This window comes from Colletotrichum chrysophilum, assembly GCF_026319265.1.
Source record: "Colletotrichum chrysophilum strain AFK26 chromosome Unknown scaffold_33, whole genome shotgun sequence".
NCBI lineage: Eukaryota > Fungi > Ascomycota > Sordariomycetes > Glomerellales > Glomerellaceae > Colletotrichum > Colletotrichum chrysophilum.
The window spans coordinates 1-18,598 of NW_026517320.1; the positions used below are offsets into that span (position 1 = coordinate 1).

Here is an 18,598-nt window from a genome sequence, read left to right on the forward strand (position 1 = left end):
GTAATAAACAGAGTATTTTTATATAAGGTTTTATACCTTAAATGTTATTAGTTTATTTTATATAGAATATTAAAGTAAGTTAAGCGTTATTATTATTCTTATATTATTATTATTATTATAAAAGAATGTTATATGTTAACACTATTAACTTACTTTATATTTTCTCTCTATTTAGAAAGTAGTTGAAGTTTATAAAGTTAACTATATTACTATTAATAATACTTTAAAATATCTTAAGAACTTTAGAAGCTTCTTTAAACTAAAAAACTAACTAAGAGCTATTACTTTAAATAAAAATACTATTTTAATTATTTTTACTATATAGCTATATAAAATAAGGTTTTTAACTTCTCTAGCTATAATTCAAGAAATAATAAATATTTTTCAAGTTAATAGAAGTTAGTTTTTAATATCTAAATAGTAATTTATGAGCTAAAAAGCTAACTACTTTAAACTTTAAGTTTTTAAGTTAATTAAATTAATAGAGCTTTATTAAAAGAATATTAAATATAATTTAATATTAATTAAAACTTACTTAAACTACTATAAGTTTATTTTTAACTAATATAAACTTAAGCTTTTAGAGATTGAAAATATTAATAAATCTAGCTATTATATTAGCTACTTTATTAGCTAAAAGTATATTATTATATTATAAAGTAAATAGAAATAAAATATAGTTTTAAAAGCTATTAATTTAATAAACTATAAGTTATATGTTTTTATAAAGTATTATAATATTATTAGTAGTATTATATTAGCTTATATTATATATAAGATATGGCTTATTATAACTTAAATTAATTATAATGTTTAAAAAGAGGTATATTTTATTTAGTTACTTATTACTTTTTTTAACTAAAAGATTAAATTAGATTCTATTAAATACTTTAATAATTAGTTATATAAAACCTAGCTAAATATTAATACCTTAGTTTTGTTATAGAGGAGTATTTTAAAGTTAAAACTTATAGCTACTACTCTAATAAATTATTTATTTTTAATATAAAGCTAAGTTATTATACTAAATATATAAACATAGTTTAATATATTTTTATTAAAAACTATATCAATTACTATTTTTAGATAAGTTCTCTAGTTATATTAATATCTTTTTATAAAATATTATTAAGACTATAATACTATTATTAGCTTTGTCTTATTTTATATTATATATCTATTATAGCTCATAGATATAAAAGTCTTTCAGCTCTTTAAAAACAATATTAATAAGAAGCTGTATAATATTAATTTTATAAAAATACCTTTATATTTATATTAAATAACTTTATTAAAGCTTTTAGTAGTACAATGAATATTATATTTATATTAATAAATATTATAAAAAGCTTTAAAAAGTTCAATAGTTAGCTTATATAAGTTAAAGTTATATTAAAATATTTTATAAAAAAGATATAAGAAGTTAATATTATTATATTAGTATACTTTCTTATTTTCTTATTATATATAGACTATTTTACTAAAGTAAACTTTCTAACTAATTATATTATTAAGAAATATATATTACTTTTTAGTTTACTAACTTATTAGTAATATTACTATATAACTAAATATTTTAAAAAAGGCTAAGTTATATTTACAAGGGACTAATCTTTAGTTTATTTTACTTAAAGGTATCTTAATTATAGTAATCTAAGCTAAAAAGGGGAGTTTCTAAGATACTCTTTATATAAAAGAAAAATAGATATAAAATACCTATTAAGTAAATATAGTTACTAGAAGTAGAATTCTTAGTAGTTTATATTATTACTGAGATATAATAAGTAAGTATAGCTTATAATAATAATTAACTAAAATAAGGAGTTTATATAAAATAGAAATAAATACTTCTTAATACTATATAAGAAAACTTGGATAAAATAAGGAGTAAAACTAAACTACTTATTTATTACTAATATAACTTTCTTAAATATTATTAAATAATAAGAAAAATAGTTTACTAAAGCTATATAAATAGAGATTAAATGTTAATATACTTATATAAAAAGAGAAATTAAAAGTAGTACTTAGAAGTATGTATAGAGTATTTTAAAAACTAAGAAGTAGTTTATTAATAATAAAGTAAAGATATTAATATTTAAGTAATAGCTTTACTATATTAAAAGAGATATTAACTTTATTATATTTAATATAAAAACCCTTTATTAGTTTAATAAGCCTTAATTTATATTTACAATTAAATAAATAACTTTAACTTTAAGCTACTACTAAAAGATATACTTAATTATATAAGATATATAGTTAGGTTTTTAAGTTAGTTAGATATTAACTAACTATTATTAGATATAATAAAAATATCTACTAACTTTATACTTAATTTAGATATCTTTATTAAAATTAATAATCTTATTAAAGATATCATTAATAATATAATATTAAAATTAATAGTTAACTTTAATATTAATAATAAAGTTAATAATAATATTATTAATAAGTTTACATTACTTACTTTATTTCTACTATTAGTACTAACTATACTTATACTAATAATAAAGTATAAATTAAAATATTATATTATTATACAAAAAATCAATACTTAGAAAGTTTAAGAAATATAGTTATAAATAATAATAATATTTATAATACTTTAAAGTTAAACTTAAAGTAACTAATTATATTTAAACTAAACTTATAAGTAAAAATATAATAATTATCAAGTTATAAATAGCTATATAGTTACTTTAAATATACTATTAGATTATATATATTAAGATAATTATAACTATTATACTTTTATTGTTATATAATATAGTTATAAGTGCTTAATTAATATATAAAGTTAGTAATTATAATAGTAAGATATTAAATTAACTCATTTTAGTGTCTTAGGTAGTAAGAGGTTTTTTTAGTAGTAAGGGGTTTTTTTCCCCCCCTATGTGAGTAGGGGTCTTTAACGTTAGCCTATGCCGCTAGGACCCCCGGGTATTGGCATTTGAGCATTCATGTCGAGAGCAATGGAACAGAAAGAGCAGACTGTCTTGGGGGCCTCGCAATACAGAGGGCTTTGAATCCTATCTTCGATCCCTGTATATCTCGCATGGCCATATCATCCGAGACGACCACGTCAAATTGTCGGAGACGAGATGCCAAGGGAGGTCCCTTCCTGGGCTTGCATTCCTGCGGTGGCAAAGGCTGCAGACTGGGGGTCTTTTTTTGGGTTGCGCTGCTTTACGAGTCCAACAGGCTCGTCGGCCGGCTCAACTTAAGCTCATCATACCAGAGCCGCAACTTGTCTGTTCTGAGCAATAGTCCATGTTACAAGTTGAAGTTTGACCTCGACCAAACGCCAAGCTGCACTTGAAGAACGCCATCGTCACCATTTAGCATTCGGACCAGCAGTCTGTCGGCTGCGCTATCACCAATCCTATCCCTTCAATATTTGTCGATCCACGCCATGCCATTCCAAGAACGACAGTTTACGCCACAATTCTCACATCTCAAGCCATGAGGGGCCTTTGGATTCCAGTCTCCTCGCCCTCGAACGAGCAGGGTCATTTCTTTGACGCTCCCCTTCTTCCTCATCAGGAGAAGTCTTCCCTATGCTTTCCCATCGATAATTCGATTGCACCCATCAGCTGCCCATCATGCTCGGGCCATTTCAGTTTGTGAAGATCGCTGGGCCATTCTTGTTCATCATCTGGTCGATCAGGTATCTGGGAATCTCACGCCAGCAGGTTCATGAGCTCGCTCGAAACTTCCGCACGCAGAGGGACCTTTTTGTCGCCGACTTTCTCGAACACGAAATTGATGGAAAATTCAATGGATCGGCCATCACCAACCTCTGCATGAGCAAAAAATGGTCGCCCGGCTTGGTTATGAGCTGCGATGCCGTACATGCTGGTATCGGTGTCGTACGGAATGCCTATCTGCATTGCATACGCTTTGCCATTGAGACAGGAGGTGAGGAGGCATCTCGTGGTCGTATTCTTGGTCTAACATCAGATAGCTGAGCTGATTCTACCCCAAATCACACCTCGCTCGCCGGAAAACCTACAAGACATTGTGTCGAAGCCCGGGGTGCCCATCGACTACTTTTTCGACTCCGATCACCTCCATCATGTCCTCTCCACATACTGCCCTCAGATGAAGGTTTACGACTCGCTGGACGAACTCTACGACGTCCCCGGTGTAATGAATGCCTTCGCATTCGATATGGGCGTCTTTGTCAAGGAATGGGTCAATGGCACTGTCTTGGCGAATCCCAAGGGCTGGAACAAAAGTTTCCGCGACTGGTTGGACACGCAGTCGCCGCCGGCAACAAGGGAGTATCCTCTCCGCGTCCACCTGAAGCACACGCTCTGGGTGTGGCCAACAGCAAATGACACTGCCGCGGTGGCCTCATCCTTTGGACGTATTCTGCGTATTCGGCAAGATGCTCGACGGCTCGCCGCATCGGCGCTCTTCTCACTTGCGCACCGTTTCAGGCTTAATCTCGACCCGCGCACGCGGTACCACCCGGAGAGCTTCGTCGGGATTCACTTGCGCACGGAGGAAGACATTACCGGAGGGGGCTTTCCAGATTACATCACGCAGGCTGCGGATTACTTCCACTTCCTGTCGGACTGCAGCGCCCCTGTTGCTTACCTTGCATCTGGAGCGACCGATGCCAATGTCACGGCCTTTGCAGAACGTGCCGAAGATTTCAATGTAACGGTCGTCACCAAGGGCGACATTCTCGATGCGCAGGAGATGGAGGAGCTGGAAGCGTTCACGTGGGATCAACGCAGTCTGGTGGACTACGAGATCATGCTCCGGGCCGGGCTGGTGGCAGGCACCGGCAAGAGCAGCTTTGCGTGGAATCTGGCACTGCGGCGGTCATATGCCTTCGGAGACGGCCCTCAGGCGGTACCGCATCCGCTCGGGGATACAATTGCTTGGAAAGACGAGTTCACGACGCTGTACGGGAAACATGAAGCTCGCGAGGACGCCATGAGGTCAACGATTTGGCCATGACGGAGCACAAAAAGGGTGTCGTTTTTTTTGCCCTTCTGATTTTACAACAAGTTGTCGCTTCTGGGGTGGGTATGCAGCATCACATGTAGGCGTTGGGTCTAGGTTACTTGGCTAAATGCTTACGTTGGTTCATCGGCGCGGGCCTGTCACGTATCATCTGCATGCAAGGGATGTCATATCAGGCCGTCTCATGTCAGCCAGAACGTCGTTCCGCTAAACCCTTTCCCTCGCTGCGTGAAACCCTGGGTTTAGGCGGCTCAGGCGTGTGTGTTTTGGACGTCCGCGTCGAGATCTGACTTGTCATGGATGATGGCAGAACACGGAGACACGAAACCCCTCACTTCGGTGAAATTTTCGTCGCTCTTCCGGCCGGCAGGGCCCCGGACGAGCTCTCGCAGCGACCGGCGTTGGACGGCAGCGGCGGGCGGGGATGGGGAGGATGACCATGTCAATCGCGGGGATGGCACGACCGGGTGCCTTCATTGGCCGCCTTGTCGCCATCGACTCGGTTGAAGGAGGGCTGACGTTCGGACTGTGTAACCATCGACGGGCTAGGTAAATGCTTGAAGCGGGATATGGAAGTAGTGGGCAGCGACGCTGGGAAGGGGAAGCGAGAGCCGTCAGAAGCGTGTCTGTCTCGACGAGCGCTGGCCAGGCCTGCAGGCCGTGGCTGACCCGCATGAAGAGCTGCGTCCAACGTGCATTTTCCTGCCCAGGCCCAGTGTCTCTCTCTTTCGTGTGAAGGCGTGCGGTCAGTGGTCCCGTCACGCGACCCCTCCTCCCTCCTCATCATCCCTACCGCAGCGGCTCTGAGCGGGCATGGAGGGGGGAGAGGGGCACGATTGGCTGCGATGATTCACATCTCGCAGCCCGGAAGGCAGATGAGGTGATGTGGACGGCAAGCTGGTTATGTTTTGAGCCAAACAAGTGTCTCCCGTCTGACGGGCTTGTCCTGTCGTGTTCCACGTATTGTGTCTTGTAGCTGGCGTGAGGCAAAAAGAGAGACAGGCGGGCTTGGATGAGGAGGGGTACATATCTTTTTTTTTTTTTCTTGGGACGATGTGAATTTGGGTGGTGAAGTGGGGGGTCAAAGTTGCGCCTGGCTGAGGTACCTACTTACTGCAGCACAGCACATTAGTGTAAAGCAGCCCAAAGCAGAGCAGTGAGCCAGAGACAAGCATGCCGAAAAAAAAGACAGACCCAACCCAGCTGGATGCTTGAGGCAAGGTGGACGAGACACTCTCTGCTAGGTATCTGTAGGCAGTGAGTGGATGGGGCCCGGGGTTCTCGCTGCGATCCAATGCTGCTGCGCATCATTGTTTGCATTGGAGTCTTGCTAGCGGCGTCCTCGCTCGCTGCACTTGCCTTACCTGGACTACGAGATACTTGAGATGAGGCCTTTTGTACCCAGGTATTCTATCCTGACTGAGGGTGTTTGGTTTGCCAGCCAAGTATATTAGGTTAGGACTGGTTTTCAACCCTCCCGAATCAGCGACGCCCAACACACCTTGCCATTCTTTCTCTTGCCTGTCTCCCTTTGGCACGGAGACTGACCTGACCTGACCTGCCCTGACCTCACCCAGGCAGCAAGCCCTTCAGGAACGAAGACAGGAACGGACGACGACGCATGAGTGATAGTGGATTCTGGCCTCCTGCCGTCCATTGCTGATAATCCACCAACAGCTGCCAGGGGCCCCATTTCTCCCCTCGTGTTCCTTCCGCTCTCCAACATTCACAAAACATCAGTCAACGCCCGTGTGGTCGTCGTCTTCATCTCGGCCGCTTTCCTACCGACATCTCGCCCTCCATATATATATCCCACGTACGCACGCGCACATCATACAACACACCCTTCTGCGCATACACACACGCACACACAGATTTAGTACACGCGAATCCTAGAGGAGACGAAGATCATCAGCCCGCAACCAACAAGCAGCCACAGCCAGGCAAATGTCGGCAGCCGACAACCTTGGATAGAGATCCGTCCTGTTCTGCATCCAGCTCCGAAATCCCGAAATACCACCCAGCACCCAGCACCCAGCACAGCACACACAACACAGTACGGTGCAACACCACCACCACCACCACCACCACCCCTCCTCCTCCTCCTCCTCCTCCCAAACGAACCCTGGCGCCATGGCTTCAAGCGCTGACATCATAACGCTTGACAACTTTGAGCGGCTGTTGCCAAAATGGGACCCCGCGGGCCCCAATTACCTATACGCCCTGGTTGATATGGGCAGGTCAGTCCGAGAAATGAAGTTCCTGAGTCGTCGTCCTTTGCCTGTCGAGTCGTTGCTTTTTCCTTCCTTCGCCTTCTTCCCGAAATTCTTCAACCAAGCATCCGGCGTGCTTTCTTTTTTCTCGCGCATCGCAGCGATCTGTCTGGGGGATTACCCCCCCTCCCATCTCCCCTCCATCCCCCCTCTCGGATGCTACCCTGCCAAACACAGCGCACACAGCGGCTGCCCCTCCCCTCCTTAGCGTCCTAGCTCCCGCTGACTAGAGGCGGCCGCCCGCTGACCCCACTACAGCAACGGCATCCGCTTCTCGATCTCGGACCTCACCCCGCCACAGACCCGGCTGCTGCGCCCGATATACCGCGAACGCGCCGGCATCTCCCTCTTCGACGCCCTCAACTCCTCCTCCACCGCCGCCTCCGAGCCCCTGACCTTCCCTCCCGAGACAATCACAAAGGTCGCCGAGACCCTCGCCCGCTTCCGCCGCATCGCCGTTTCCTATGGCGTCCCGCCCGCCCACTTCTCCGTCCTGGCCACCGAGGCCATGCGCCGCGCCGCCAACGCCGCCGACATGCTCAAGGCGATCCGCGAGGCCGCCGACATTGGCGTCCACGTCCTCGCCCCCGAGGTTGAGACCCTCTTCGGTGCCGTCATGGGCTCCCGCTCCGCCTTCGTCGACATCTCCCGCGGCGGCCTCTTCCTCGACCTCGGTGGCGGCTCCGTCCAGATGACCTGGGTCGACACCCGCCTGCCCGACTACGAGATTGCCGCCGCCCTCGCCGGCGAGAGCATGCCCTTCGGCGCCGCCCGCCTCATCCGCATCCTCGAGGGCCAGACCGCGGAGGTACAGGCCCAAGAGAAGCAGAAGCTCAACGCGAGCATGCAGGGCGCCTTCGCCAAGCTCTGCGACAAGTTCCCCGCCCTCGCCCAGGCGAAACAGGAGTGGGCGGCTGCCGGCGGCGCCGTCAACGGGACCGTCCCCGGCGGCATCGACGCCTACCTCTGCGGCGGCGGCTTCCGCGGCTACGGGTGCATGCTGCAGCACAACGACCCGATCCAGCCGTACCCGATCCCCTCGGTCGGCACCTACACCGTGACGGGCGAGTTCTTCAAGCAGACGGAGAAGATGCGCCGCGTCAACCGCGAGCACGAGGGCAAGATCTACGGCATGTCGAAGCGCCGCCGCCAGCAGTTCCCCGCCATCATCGAGGTCGTCGAGGCCTTCATCCGCACCGTCCCGCACCTGCGCACCGTCACCTTCTGCGGCGGCTCCAACCGCGACGGCGCCCTGCTCATGAAGCTCCCCAAGAGCGTACGCGAGAGCAACCCGCTCGAGGCGCTCGCGGGCTTCGCACTGCAGAGCTACTCGGGCGAGGAGGACGGCGAGCTCGCCGTCGCGGGGGCGGTGCTGCGCACGCTGTACGGCGCGGTGCCCAAGAACGTCGACATCTCGCGCACGCCGACCGTCTTCTCGCTCGGGCTCGGCCCGCTGTTCGCGAAGCAGATCTGGATCCACCAGGGCGAGGACGACGACGCCAACGCGTCGTACGCGCTGCACGAGACGGTGACCCGGGACCCGAGCGCCCCCGGGCTGACGCACCTTGCGCGAGCGGTGCTGGGCCTAACAGTGTGCGCGCGGTGGGGGTCCAACCTGGGTCCGATCGATGCGCAGCTGTACGGGAACCTGAAGGGGCTCGTCGCGGAGGCGAAGCTGGAGAGCGTGTTTTGGGCCGAGTATCTCGGCGCCGTGGCGGCTGTGATTGTGGACTTGGTGCCGGCGTGGCCCAAGAACGTGGATGAGTTGGAGTCGACTTTAAGGTGTGTATTTCCACAACTGTTCAAACTGCCTGCCGACGAGCCAACGCTGACGGAAATATTGCAGATTCGAAGCCAAAGAGAGCATAGACCCAGACAAGAAGCGCGCGCGGATCGACCTGGTCGTGCACGTCGCGCCGGGCGCCGCCGTGGGCATCGACCCGCAAGACGTGCTGGCGCGGCTGGCGAACGTGGGGAAGAAGCGCAAGGACGGGACGAAGCCGGAGAAGAGGGTCACGGTCAGGATCCAGGAGATGCAGAAGTGACCTTTTTTCGTGAGGATGATTTGTTGATGAAAGAAAGATACCCCACCCTCCCTCCTCTTCAGACTTGGACTTGGATTCCTTCCACCCCCCTCTTGATGGAAAATGTTGTTAAGTGGTGCATGTAATGGAAATTGTGGTTCAACCCGCCAGTTGTTGTGTTTACAGATTGTGTTTCGTGGCCGGCTCCCGTCGTTGTTGCGGTTCAAGGGGTGTGTTGGCAAAGATGACCCGGTGAACATATTGCCCGTTTCGGTATTCGGCCCCGGCTCCGATAACTCCCCACTTTTCCGGCCGCCGAGCTCCGGCGATGGTGACAGGCCAAGTACTCGTCCGCCGTGAATTGCGCACTTTTAGCGGAAGGCCGGCCAACAAGCAGAACGTTGTGATGAAGGTCCCAAGGATTTTGTATCCAGCTAGGTGTAAACCAAACCCCCGACGTGCTGGCTGGAGTAACTCCATGTACTGAGCATGGGTTCTGCACCGGGGAGCGCGGAAGACAACATAAAAGTGGGGGTTTCAAAGCTCCCTCGACGTGCGTCTCAAGCCAGGGTCTAAGACGATTTTCCTCCCCCAACACGGCGCTTGCTGGATGTGTCAATGGTGGACAACAACGACAACGCAGCCTGCCGAGCATCAAGGATTACTCGTTCGCTTATGCGGGAAGCATCACTGCGACTCTGCATGATGTGTTTCCAGCCGTGGAGGAGGGGTAAAATAGATCGGTGGGAAAGTCCGAAGGCTCCTTGGGGGTAGATAAATCGGTGTCTGCGCAGTTTTCGATTCTTCTTGGAATGGTTTATCATACAGCCTACCTAGTTTGAGCGGGCCCTTCTTTGCGCAAAACTTCAGCTCAAGATGGCCCAAACTTCCGCCAACATCCCTAAAGACAGCGGAGAGGCTATTCTCGCCGCTGACGAGGTGGGTATGATGCCCGCTTGAGTTACCGATGGGTGCTAATCAAGGCATCGCAGACAACGGACGACGCTGTGTCAGTCCTCGGCGTAAGTGGACCACTGGCTCTCATCAACCACGTAGACCAGAGCGATGTTTTAGTAACGCCAAACTCTGCCAGAGCATCTCGTCCTCAAGCGCTAGTGTGAGCAGTTCCATCCTCGACTACCGCACCGAGAACGGCAGGACCTATCACCGGTACAAGGATGGAAGTAAGACCACCCAGTCACTCTCCGGACGTCTTCTGAAGCGGCGCAAGGTATTCAACGTGCGCAGAGTACAGCTACCCCAACGACGAGACGGAAAGCGACCGCCTCGAGATGCAGCATAACCTCTTCCTCGTCACGTACGACAACAAGCTGGGCACGGCGCCGCCGAATGACACGAGTCTCGGCGTGGAGGTGAAGCGGGTGCTGGACGTCGGCACGGGGACGGGGGTTTGGGCGGTTGAGTTTGGGGATGAGCATCCTGAGGCTGAGGTTAGATGGCGTACAGTATTTTGGTCTGGATGATGGGTGGGTGAGCTGACCGTGATGTAGGTTCTTGGCGTTGACTTGTCTGCCATTCAGCCGGATTTGTACGAGCCCCCGCTGTCTTCACTTTAGGTTTGAGAAGTAGTGTGAGGATCACTGACGGCTAACGTTGACCCAGCGCCCCGCCGAACGTGAAGTTTGAGATTGACGATATCGAAGAACCCTGGACATTCGCCCAGCCGTTCGATTACATCCACAGTCGAATGATGACCTCTAGCCTGTCGGACTGGCGAGTCTATCTATAGAGATGCTACGAGTCAGTCTACATTCCCTATTTCGCGCCTCCAATGACCAATCCCATGCTGAGTTATATAGCGGCCTGGCCCCCGGTGGCTACTTCGAGATGAACGAGATGGACCACCCCACCTCCGACGACGGCACCCTCCGTCCAGAGCACGCTCTGCACAGATACCTCGCCCTCGTCTTCAGCGCCCTCGAAAAGTCCGGGCGCGCGTTCCAAAGCATCCCCGCGCTGAGGGGCATGATGCTCGACATCGGCTTCCGCGACGTGACGATGACGAAGTATAAGTGGCCGACGAACCCGTGGGCGAAGGACGCGAAGCATAAGAAGATTGGAGCCTGGAGTAACGAGAATCTTAATGCGGGCGTCGAGGCGTGGGCTATGGCGCCATTTACGCGGGTTCATGGGTGGACGCGGGTGGAGGTTCAGGGGTTTCTGGTCGATGTTCGGAAGGATTTGGGGGATCGACGTATTCATGCTTATTGGCCCATGTAAGCGTGATTTCCCGATACTTATGAGTGCATGTGGCTAACGATGGGAAGATATTCTCTTTGGGGACGGAAGCCTACGGTGGAAGAAGCTGGAGGAACTGGTAACTAAGGTGAAAGTCGCCGGCCAAAAGTATGAGAGGACCTGGGGGGGGACATTTGCTTCTACAGATCTTGGGCAGTCTCCGTATTCTTCATACAGCAATTGCCCTGCTGCGGTTGACGGCCGCTCTGGCGCTGGCTCGCCAGAGACATCATGTGCGATACCTGCCCATGTTGAAGATGAAAACCCCTGTTTACATCGTTGTTTGGACACATTGAAACCTCGCCGATTGGCATGGAGAAATCCGTTGCATTGCATGTTCTCCATCGGGCTGCTCGCAGATGCAGTATGAATCATTTCACAATCGGTAGCCATTGGTCGGATCCGGGGCTGGAAGCAGGGCCTTGAAATGTCTGTTGGAAGGCTTGAGTGCTGCATTTGGACAACCCCAGTCGTGAGTTGCAATTGAAGAACCAACAGACCATCAAAACCCGTTGGCAACTCGTCGCTTATGCACTGGCCGTCACAGTTCATCGCAAACTTGCATGACGATATCTAGCCAAGAAGAGGGGTAAAAAAATCTCAGGCGGTGGTTATGAAGAGATAAAACGTCGCTCGCGGAACAGATGTCTCCCATTACGGTTGCAACTGCAAGATCTTTTAGGGTCTCGAGAAGCTCTTCACGAGAGTCGTTGCAAGAATGGCCGGTACAAGGAGCCCAAAGAGTCCAAAGAGCCCTCAGAAGTCGGCCGGGTCTTCTCCAGCGGCCGCAAGCCCTGCACATGTTGCCCCCGAAACTGATGGTCTTATTGTCGCCGATGATGTATGGTTTTGCTGTGACAATCTGAAGTCAGGTTTGCTGACTTGTCCAGACGATTGATGATGGCGCTTCGTCGATTGGCGTAAGTCCACGTCATGAAGTAGAGAACTCTGGTGCTGACTTCAACAGAGTCTTGCCTCTTCGACTACCAGTGTGAGCGGCTCGATCTTGGACTACAGACTTGAGAATGGCAGGACATATCATCGTTACAAGGATGGAAGTAAGACGGTCGATTTCATCGCATCAATCACAAGTGGTCCTAACAAATATAGAGTACAACTATCCAAACGACGACAGAGAGAATGAGAGGCTAGGTTACTCTCCCCCAACTTGACACCCAGGTACAAAACATTAATGTTTTTAGACTTGCAACATCATATGTTCCTTCTCACACACGACAACAAGCTAGGGACCGCCCCTCCCAATGAGAAGGGTGCCCAGGTGAAGCGCGCCCTGGATGTGGGCACGGGAACTGGGCTATGGGCCATTGAGTTCGGTGATGAGCACCCCGAAGCTGAAGTAAGATTATGATTGTGCTCCAAGCGGGATTGTAACTAACTGGTGTCCGTGCAGGTCATTGGCGTAGATCTCTCAGCAGTTCAAGTTGACTTGTACGGTTTGGCTCTTAGAATACAGCTGAAACTTCGCTCTTAAGCTAATACTGCATAGTGTACCGCCGAATGTCAGGTTTGAGATCGATGATATCGAAGAACCCTGGACCTTCTCAAAGCCGTTCGATTATATCCACAGCCGCATGATGACATCGAGCATTGCGAACTGGAAAAGCTACCTCCAGAAGTGCTACGAGTAAGATCATCACGAATCTTGAAAGATGACTCGAAGTCTAACATATTGGTGCACGCAGTGGCCTAGAACCTGGTGGCTACCTTGAACTGGACGAATTCGACATCTTCCCAGATTGCGACGACGATACTTTCACAGGTGACCTCGCGATATCTAAAGCTCTCGGCCTCCTCGCAGAAGCCATGGCCAAAATCGGACGCGCCTTTCAGAGCGTCCCGGAATTGAGACAGATGATGGTCGACGTAGGGTTCGAGGATGTCCACTTCAAGCAGTACAAGTGGCCGATCAATACCTGGCCTAAAGATCCCAAGTACAAAGAGCTAGGCATGTGGGAGAACGAGAACCTCAACATGGGATTTGAAGGCTTTCTTATGGGGCCACTGACGAGAATTCTTGATTGGAGCCCGGCAGAAGTCCAGGTGCTCCTGATCGACGTGCGCCAAAATCTTAATAACCGGAATGTTCATGCATACTGGCCTGTGTAAGTTTCGGCTTTTGGGCTGTCTTGATTGTTACAATGACTTACAGATCTAGGTACTCACTTTGGGGCCGGAAGCCGACGGAAGAGGTTTCCAACTAAAGCTAGCCGCTGGTTCTACCTTAATCGTTGAATGAGGCATTCGTTGAACAGAACACGGTGATTATGATATGCGAACGACAAGAGATGGACAGTATATCAAAGGTTGGGCGTCGTTTCAGGGCAAGAGCTATTGCAGTACAGGCCATTGTGACAATGCAAGGGTATCTGTTCTATCTCATGACAATGAATTTACAACTCGAAAAGCAGAGAGCCTTGGGTCCACTCCTTTCTCGATGTCTTCTCATACGTTCTCGTCACAAGTCGCTTAATATACGTACTAGACGATGTTAGCTCGTTACAACTCAAGATAGGACTGGTATGGCGCACCTTGAAGTACTTGTTTTCGAAATCGGTCTGATCCAAAAGACCTCGTTCGTAAGCTTGCTGCTCATTCTCCGGCGACTCCGCATGCTCAGTCTTCCGTGAGTGGTTGCGAGTCCACAGAAGGACCCAGATGCCAGCCAAACAAGCAATCTGCAGACCAACGCAGAAGATCATCATAGCAACGCCCAGGGTGTACCTCGGAGCCTGCTCTGTCTTGAAAAAGAAGGGGCCGATGAAGTTTCCGACGCAGTATCCGATGAGCAGCATCGCGTTGGTGGTGATTTTCTTGGTATGGCCCGCGGTGTTGGCCGTGGCAACGGACATGGAGAGCGTCCAGGTGGCGGTGTAGGCAAACGAGATCCAGAGACAGGCGAGGCGGCCGTAAGGGTTCGATTGATCGATGAGCCAGAGTCCTAGGATGCCTGCGAGGAAGGGAACGAGGCAGGCAAGCATGATGGTGAGACGGGCGTTGGGGTAGTATGAGGCGAAGAAGCTGAACGAGGTGAGAAAGGTGCAAAACATGATGGAGCAGGGGTAGCATACCATGCCAAGGGGCAGAGAATCAACTGAACTCCGCCAGAGGGCATCTGAATAAGGGTAGTTTGCAGAGTCGAGAAGCCCATTCCCTTGATGACAAGACCTTGGAACTGGTAGAACTTAGTATATGCCCACGTTCACGCATGTTTCTGACTTACAGTCGTCAAACCACCATTGGGCGAGTTACTGGCAACAGCAAAGAGGAACAACAACCACGTCTTCAAGTCCCTCATGGCCTCCCAGAACTGCGGCCATTTGAACTCCTTGTTCTCAACGCCAGTACCGTTCGTCTTGACACGGTTGACAACCATAGCTCTCTCCTTCTCGCTCAGAAACTTGGTCGTAAGAGGCGAGCCCGGTAGGAAGATCAGCATCAGCGCTCCCCAAGCAACAGTGATGGAGCCCCAGAACAGGAACAGAATCCGCCAACTCGCAATCGATCCAGAGATGTGTCCGAGGCCGAATGAGACGATGCCGGCGGCGATGTATCCCAACCCGGCAGATCCAATCCAGATGCCCATACGTAAAGGCTGCTCCTTGCGCTCGTAGTACATCGAGAACAGGATCATCGTGGTTGGGTTGGCTGAGGCCTCGAACATGCCGAGGAAGAATCTTGTCGCCGCGAGTCCGGGGAAGCTGTGTACCGCACCGTGGCACATGAGGACTGCACCCCAGAGGACAACGGTCGCCGCGAAGAAGGTGCCGACAGGGAGCTTCTGCAGAAGCACGTTCGTCGGAAATTCCCAGAAAAGGTACCCGAGATACAACACGGCGCCAGCCCATGAGAACTCTGAGCCCGTCAGGCCGATATCCTCGCGGACACCGAAGACGGCGGCATAGCTGAGCGTGGTACGGTCGATGGATTGCAGGGCGTATGTGATGCAAAGCAGAGGCATCAGCCGGAAGTCGATCTTGCGGAGGAGAGCCGAGTACTCCTGGGGGTCGACGATCTCGCCCTCTGCGGTGTCGAGGAGGTCGAGGGCCTTGGACGGCTCATCAGCCATCAGCTCTTTCTTTGTCGCCATGTTTCGTCTCCTCGAGATCCTGGGTGAGATGTTAATGAAGGCGGTTGCGGCGCGAGTCGGCCATCTTGGGCGTCGTTCAAGGAGTGCATGTCTTTATACGGACGTCGGCAGTGTAAGTGCCAGACCGGAGCTGCCCCGCATTATTCGTACGATAGAACGGTCAGGGAACATGCGAGATGGAGTTGATAAGAGTGGTGGGAATGACTAGGTTCGTCGGTGTTTATTCCGCGGGAAACTCTTATCGCCGGTTGAGCTCAGCCGCGGAGGTGAACAACTACCCCGCGCTCAACGTCGCAACAGGGTGCCGAGTTGCGAGTTGAGATTGTTTGTCGGAGCAATAGAGAGACGGTTTCAAGGCTAATGGAGACGACCAGAAAGGAACGTGATGCTCTTGACTTAACACAAGCACGGTGAACTGAAGCCATGGTTAGGTATTCCGCGGCGATCATCGCACCCTCATTCCATTTACACAACCAAGTACAATACATTTGAACTGTTCTCGAAAGTCATTCATTGTGGTAAAGTATAAGTTCCCAGAACCGAACTTGATTGGGCGACGTTGAGGCCAATTTGTGTTATTGCTATTGCTTGCAACACAACTGGTGATGTTGCGAATAGCAACATGAAACAAAGTACCGTGGTGAACGTGATAGGATGATTGATTTAAATATTTACGGTGAGGAATTGACAGCTTCAATGTATCTTTCTTGCAATTTCTCATGTTTGACCACAGTAACTCAGTCCAAATTGCCTATTTGTCCCCATCATCATCAAGATACAAACCCTCATCTGGAGGAGGGACGCCATACCAATCACCCCCCGAATCCTCATCGTAATCAACCTTCATCTGATAATAGCCGTCATACTTCCACCACTCTCGTCCCTCCCAGACATCCTCAACCGGCAAGACATCCTCCGCCTTCATCTCATCTCTCACCTTCTCAACCCCGCGCCATACCCTGAGGATATTCTCCCCGGCGACCTTGGCCAGCTGTTCCTCCGTTGCACCTCGGTCCAAGATGGCTTTCAAAAGCGCTGGGTAACACTTGACATCCTCCAGTCCAGGGATCACTGACGCAATGCCATCAAAGTCGGAGCCGAGGCCGACGTGGTCCCATCCGATGCGCTCGGCAATGTAGAATAAATGATCGAGAACCATCTCCATCTTGGCATCCCTTCGGCGGGTGGCGACGTGCTCCGGCACGAAGGTTACCATGACGATGCCGCCGTTCGCGGGGACCATGTCGAGGATGTGGTCGGGGACGTTGCGCGCGCAGTCGAACACGCCCTTGACGTTGGAGTGGGAGAACATGATTGGTGCGCGGGAAAGCTCGAGGACTTGCTTGGCGCAGTCTTCGGAGACGTGAGAGATGTCCACGATCATGCCTGGATGGAGTTAGACATGATACTTGAGTGTGAAGTCGATGATTAGGTACCTAATCTGTTCATCTCAACAAGGGCTGAGCGTCCTAACTTGGACAGTCCACCGTGGACTGGTCCAACTTTCGAAGTGCTCGAGTCCGCGAAGGCATTGTTGCAAACGTGGGTGAGTGTGCACTAGAGACTCAACGTTAGCCATGACAAATGCCATGTCATAGTTTCTCATTACTCACATATCGAACTCCGAGGCGATAGAAAGCGCGAATGATGCCGATGCTGTTACCAGCCATGTGCAAGCTATTCAACCCGGTTAGCATCCCAGTGACGACTTACACGAGCCCGATGAGATACATACCCCTCAATACCTATTGAACACGCAATTCGCCCAGACTCATAAATCTTCTTCACCTCATTCGGCCCGTTCACCAGCTCAAACGTCTCCGGATACGACTCGACCAGGCGCAGCGTGAGATCGATCTGCTCAATAGCGTCGCGCGCCATGGTCGAGTACTCTGCCGTTGAGAAGTTCTCCGCGGACCGCAGGCAGGGAACGCAGACGGACCAGAACTGGCCGCCGACGGCACCTGCCATGCGTGTTAGTAGAAGCCCAAGGTGTCACGACTACAAGTGTGTTGAGCGACTCACCTTCCCTCAAGCGAGGGATGTCCGTCATTCCCCTCTGGAAGCCATTCGCAAAGTCGAACTTGGGGTTGTTGTGGATCTTGCCTTTGAAACAGCAACGCGGCTGCTGGGGGAGGTCATTGTGGCCATCGATGAGCGGCGTCTTTAGAAGTACTCGCTTCACCCGCTCATCGATGTCCAGCTGTTGATAGGGGTGTGTTGCAGTCATCTTGAGATGCCTGCTGTTGTTTCTTTCGCCTGTGAATGATGTATGTTCTGATCAATTAAAAGAGCATCGAAAGATATTTCAAATGATGATCTTGCGTGGTTGTAATCGTTGATGATACCGACGTGTTGGTGAGGGGTCCTCCGTTGTTGCCAGGTTCCCCTCGGTCAAAGACGTGGTGGGGTTCTTGGCCGTTTCCCGCGCAAAAAGGAGCGACCCCATAGATATCGCGCTGAATCCTGATTTGGCCGTGATCCATCTCAACTTCGGATGACATGTTCCTGGGTTGGCCCTGTAGTCCCCGCATGTTCGGCTCTTGATAAGACTGCGCATGATCCTGGGTGATTTACAGGAGATAACCTCCGAGTCCCAGCGATCTGGTTGCATGTGTTCACGCATGGCCCCATTGTCTTGGTAAGCCTCAAAGTTAATACAAGCTACGGACTGATAAGTGAGTTTCGGCTCCGAGGGAAGTTCATCACTCAAGACTGTCTTTCCCTCGGCGCGTGGAGCGGTGCTTAGTTGAGTTGGCTTGGCCGATGAGAGCGCAACTCTATGAACCAGGTGGTGATGGCTTGATATAAGTTGTGTGATATTGAAAATTGCGAGTTCATGAGCAAATTGAGATAAAATGGTAAGTAAACACCTAAGAATGATCCCCACTCATTAAGTCATAATTGTGAAGCATGCTGGCGTGGACTCCCATGCGCATCGCTTGACAATATCT

General features: G+C 49.0%; 6 protein-coding genes across 6 annotated transcripts; 4 read left to right on the forward strand and 2 right to left on the reverse strand.

Annotated features, from left to right (window-relative positions):
- Positions 1 to 3,605: 3,605 nt before the first annotated feature.
- COL26b_005073 (uncharacterized protein) lies at positions 3,606 to 4,974 on the forward strand (the record flags this gene model as incomplete). The annotated part of the gene is made up of 2 exons (XM_053177929.1): positions 3,606 to 3,921; positions 3,968 to 4,974. The coding sequence occupies 2 exons, from the start codon at positions 3,606 to 3,608 to the stop codon at positions 4,972 to 4,974; spliced, it is 1,323 nt and encodes a 440-aa protein (XP_053038049.1).
- Positions 4,975 to 7,113: 2,139 nt separating this feature from the next.
- COL26b_005074 (uncharacterized protein) lies at positions 7,114 to 9,298 on the forward strand (the record flags this gene model as incomplete). The annotated part of the gene is made up of 3 exons (XM_053177930.1): positions 7,114 to 7,220; positions 7,512 to 9,035; positions 9,100 to 9,298. The coding sequence occupies 3 exons, from the start codon at positions 7,114 to 7,116 to the stop codon at positions 9,296 to 9,298; spliced, it is 1,830 nt and encodes a 609-aa protein (XP_053038050.1).
- An 855-nt stretch (positions 9,299 to 10,153) lies between these two features.
- COL26b_005075 (uncharacterized protein) lies at positions 10,154 to 11,518 on the forward strand (the record flags this gene model as incomplete). The annotated part of the gene is made up of 7 exons (XM_053177931.1): positions 10,154 to 10,216; positions 10,270 to 10,299; positions 10,371 to 10,461; positions 10,526 to 10,728; positions 10,789 to 10,826; positions 10,901 to 10,963; positions 11,098 to 11,518. The coding sequence occupies 7 exons, from the start codon at positions 10,154 to 10,156 to the stop codon at positions 11,516 to 11,518; spliced, it is 909 nt and encodes a 302-aa protein (XP_053038051.1).
- A 736-nt stretch (positions 11,519 to 12,254) lies between these two features.
- Positions 12,255 to 13,758, forward strand: COL26b_005076 (uncharacterized protein; the record flags this gene model as incomplete). Its single annotated transcript, XM_053177932.1, has 7 exons — positions 12,255 to 12,377; positions 12,504 to 12,594; positions 12,784 to 12,893; positions 12,948 to 12,985; positions 13,044 to 13,181; positions 13,240 to 13,659; positions 13,713 to 13,758. The coding sequence occupies 7 exons, from the start codon at positions 12,255 to 12,257 to the stop codon at positions 13,756 to 13,758; spliced, it is 966 nt and encodes a 321-aa protein (XP_053038052.1).
- Positions 13,759 to 13,947: 189 nt separating this feature from the next.
- COL26b_005077 (uncharacterized protein) lies at positions 13,948 to 15,644 on the reverse strand (the record flags this gene model as incomplete). The annotated part of the gene is made up of 3 exons (XM_053177933.1): positions 13,948 to 14,575; positions 14,626 to 14,729; positions 14,778 to 15,644. The coding sequence occupies 3 exons, from the start codon at positions 15,642 to 15,644 to the stop codon at positions 13,948 to 13,950; spliced, it is 1,599 nt and encodes a 532-aa protein (XP_053038053.1).
- Positions 15,645 to 16,395: 751 nt separating this feature from the next.
- On the reverse strand, positions 16,396 to 17,874 carry COL26b_005078 (uncharacterized protein; the record flags this gene model as incomplete). The annotated part of the gene is made up of 4 exons (XM_053177934.1): positions 16,396 to 17,030; positions 17,254 to 17,321; positions 17,380 to 17,608; positions 17,670 to 17,874. 4 exons carry the CDS (start codon positions 17,872 to 17,874, stop codon positions 16,396 to 16,398), a joined length of 1,137 nt encoding a protein of 378 aa, XP_053038054.1.
- Positions 17,875 to 18,598: the final 724 nt, after the last annotated feature.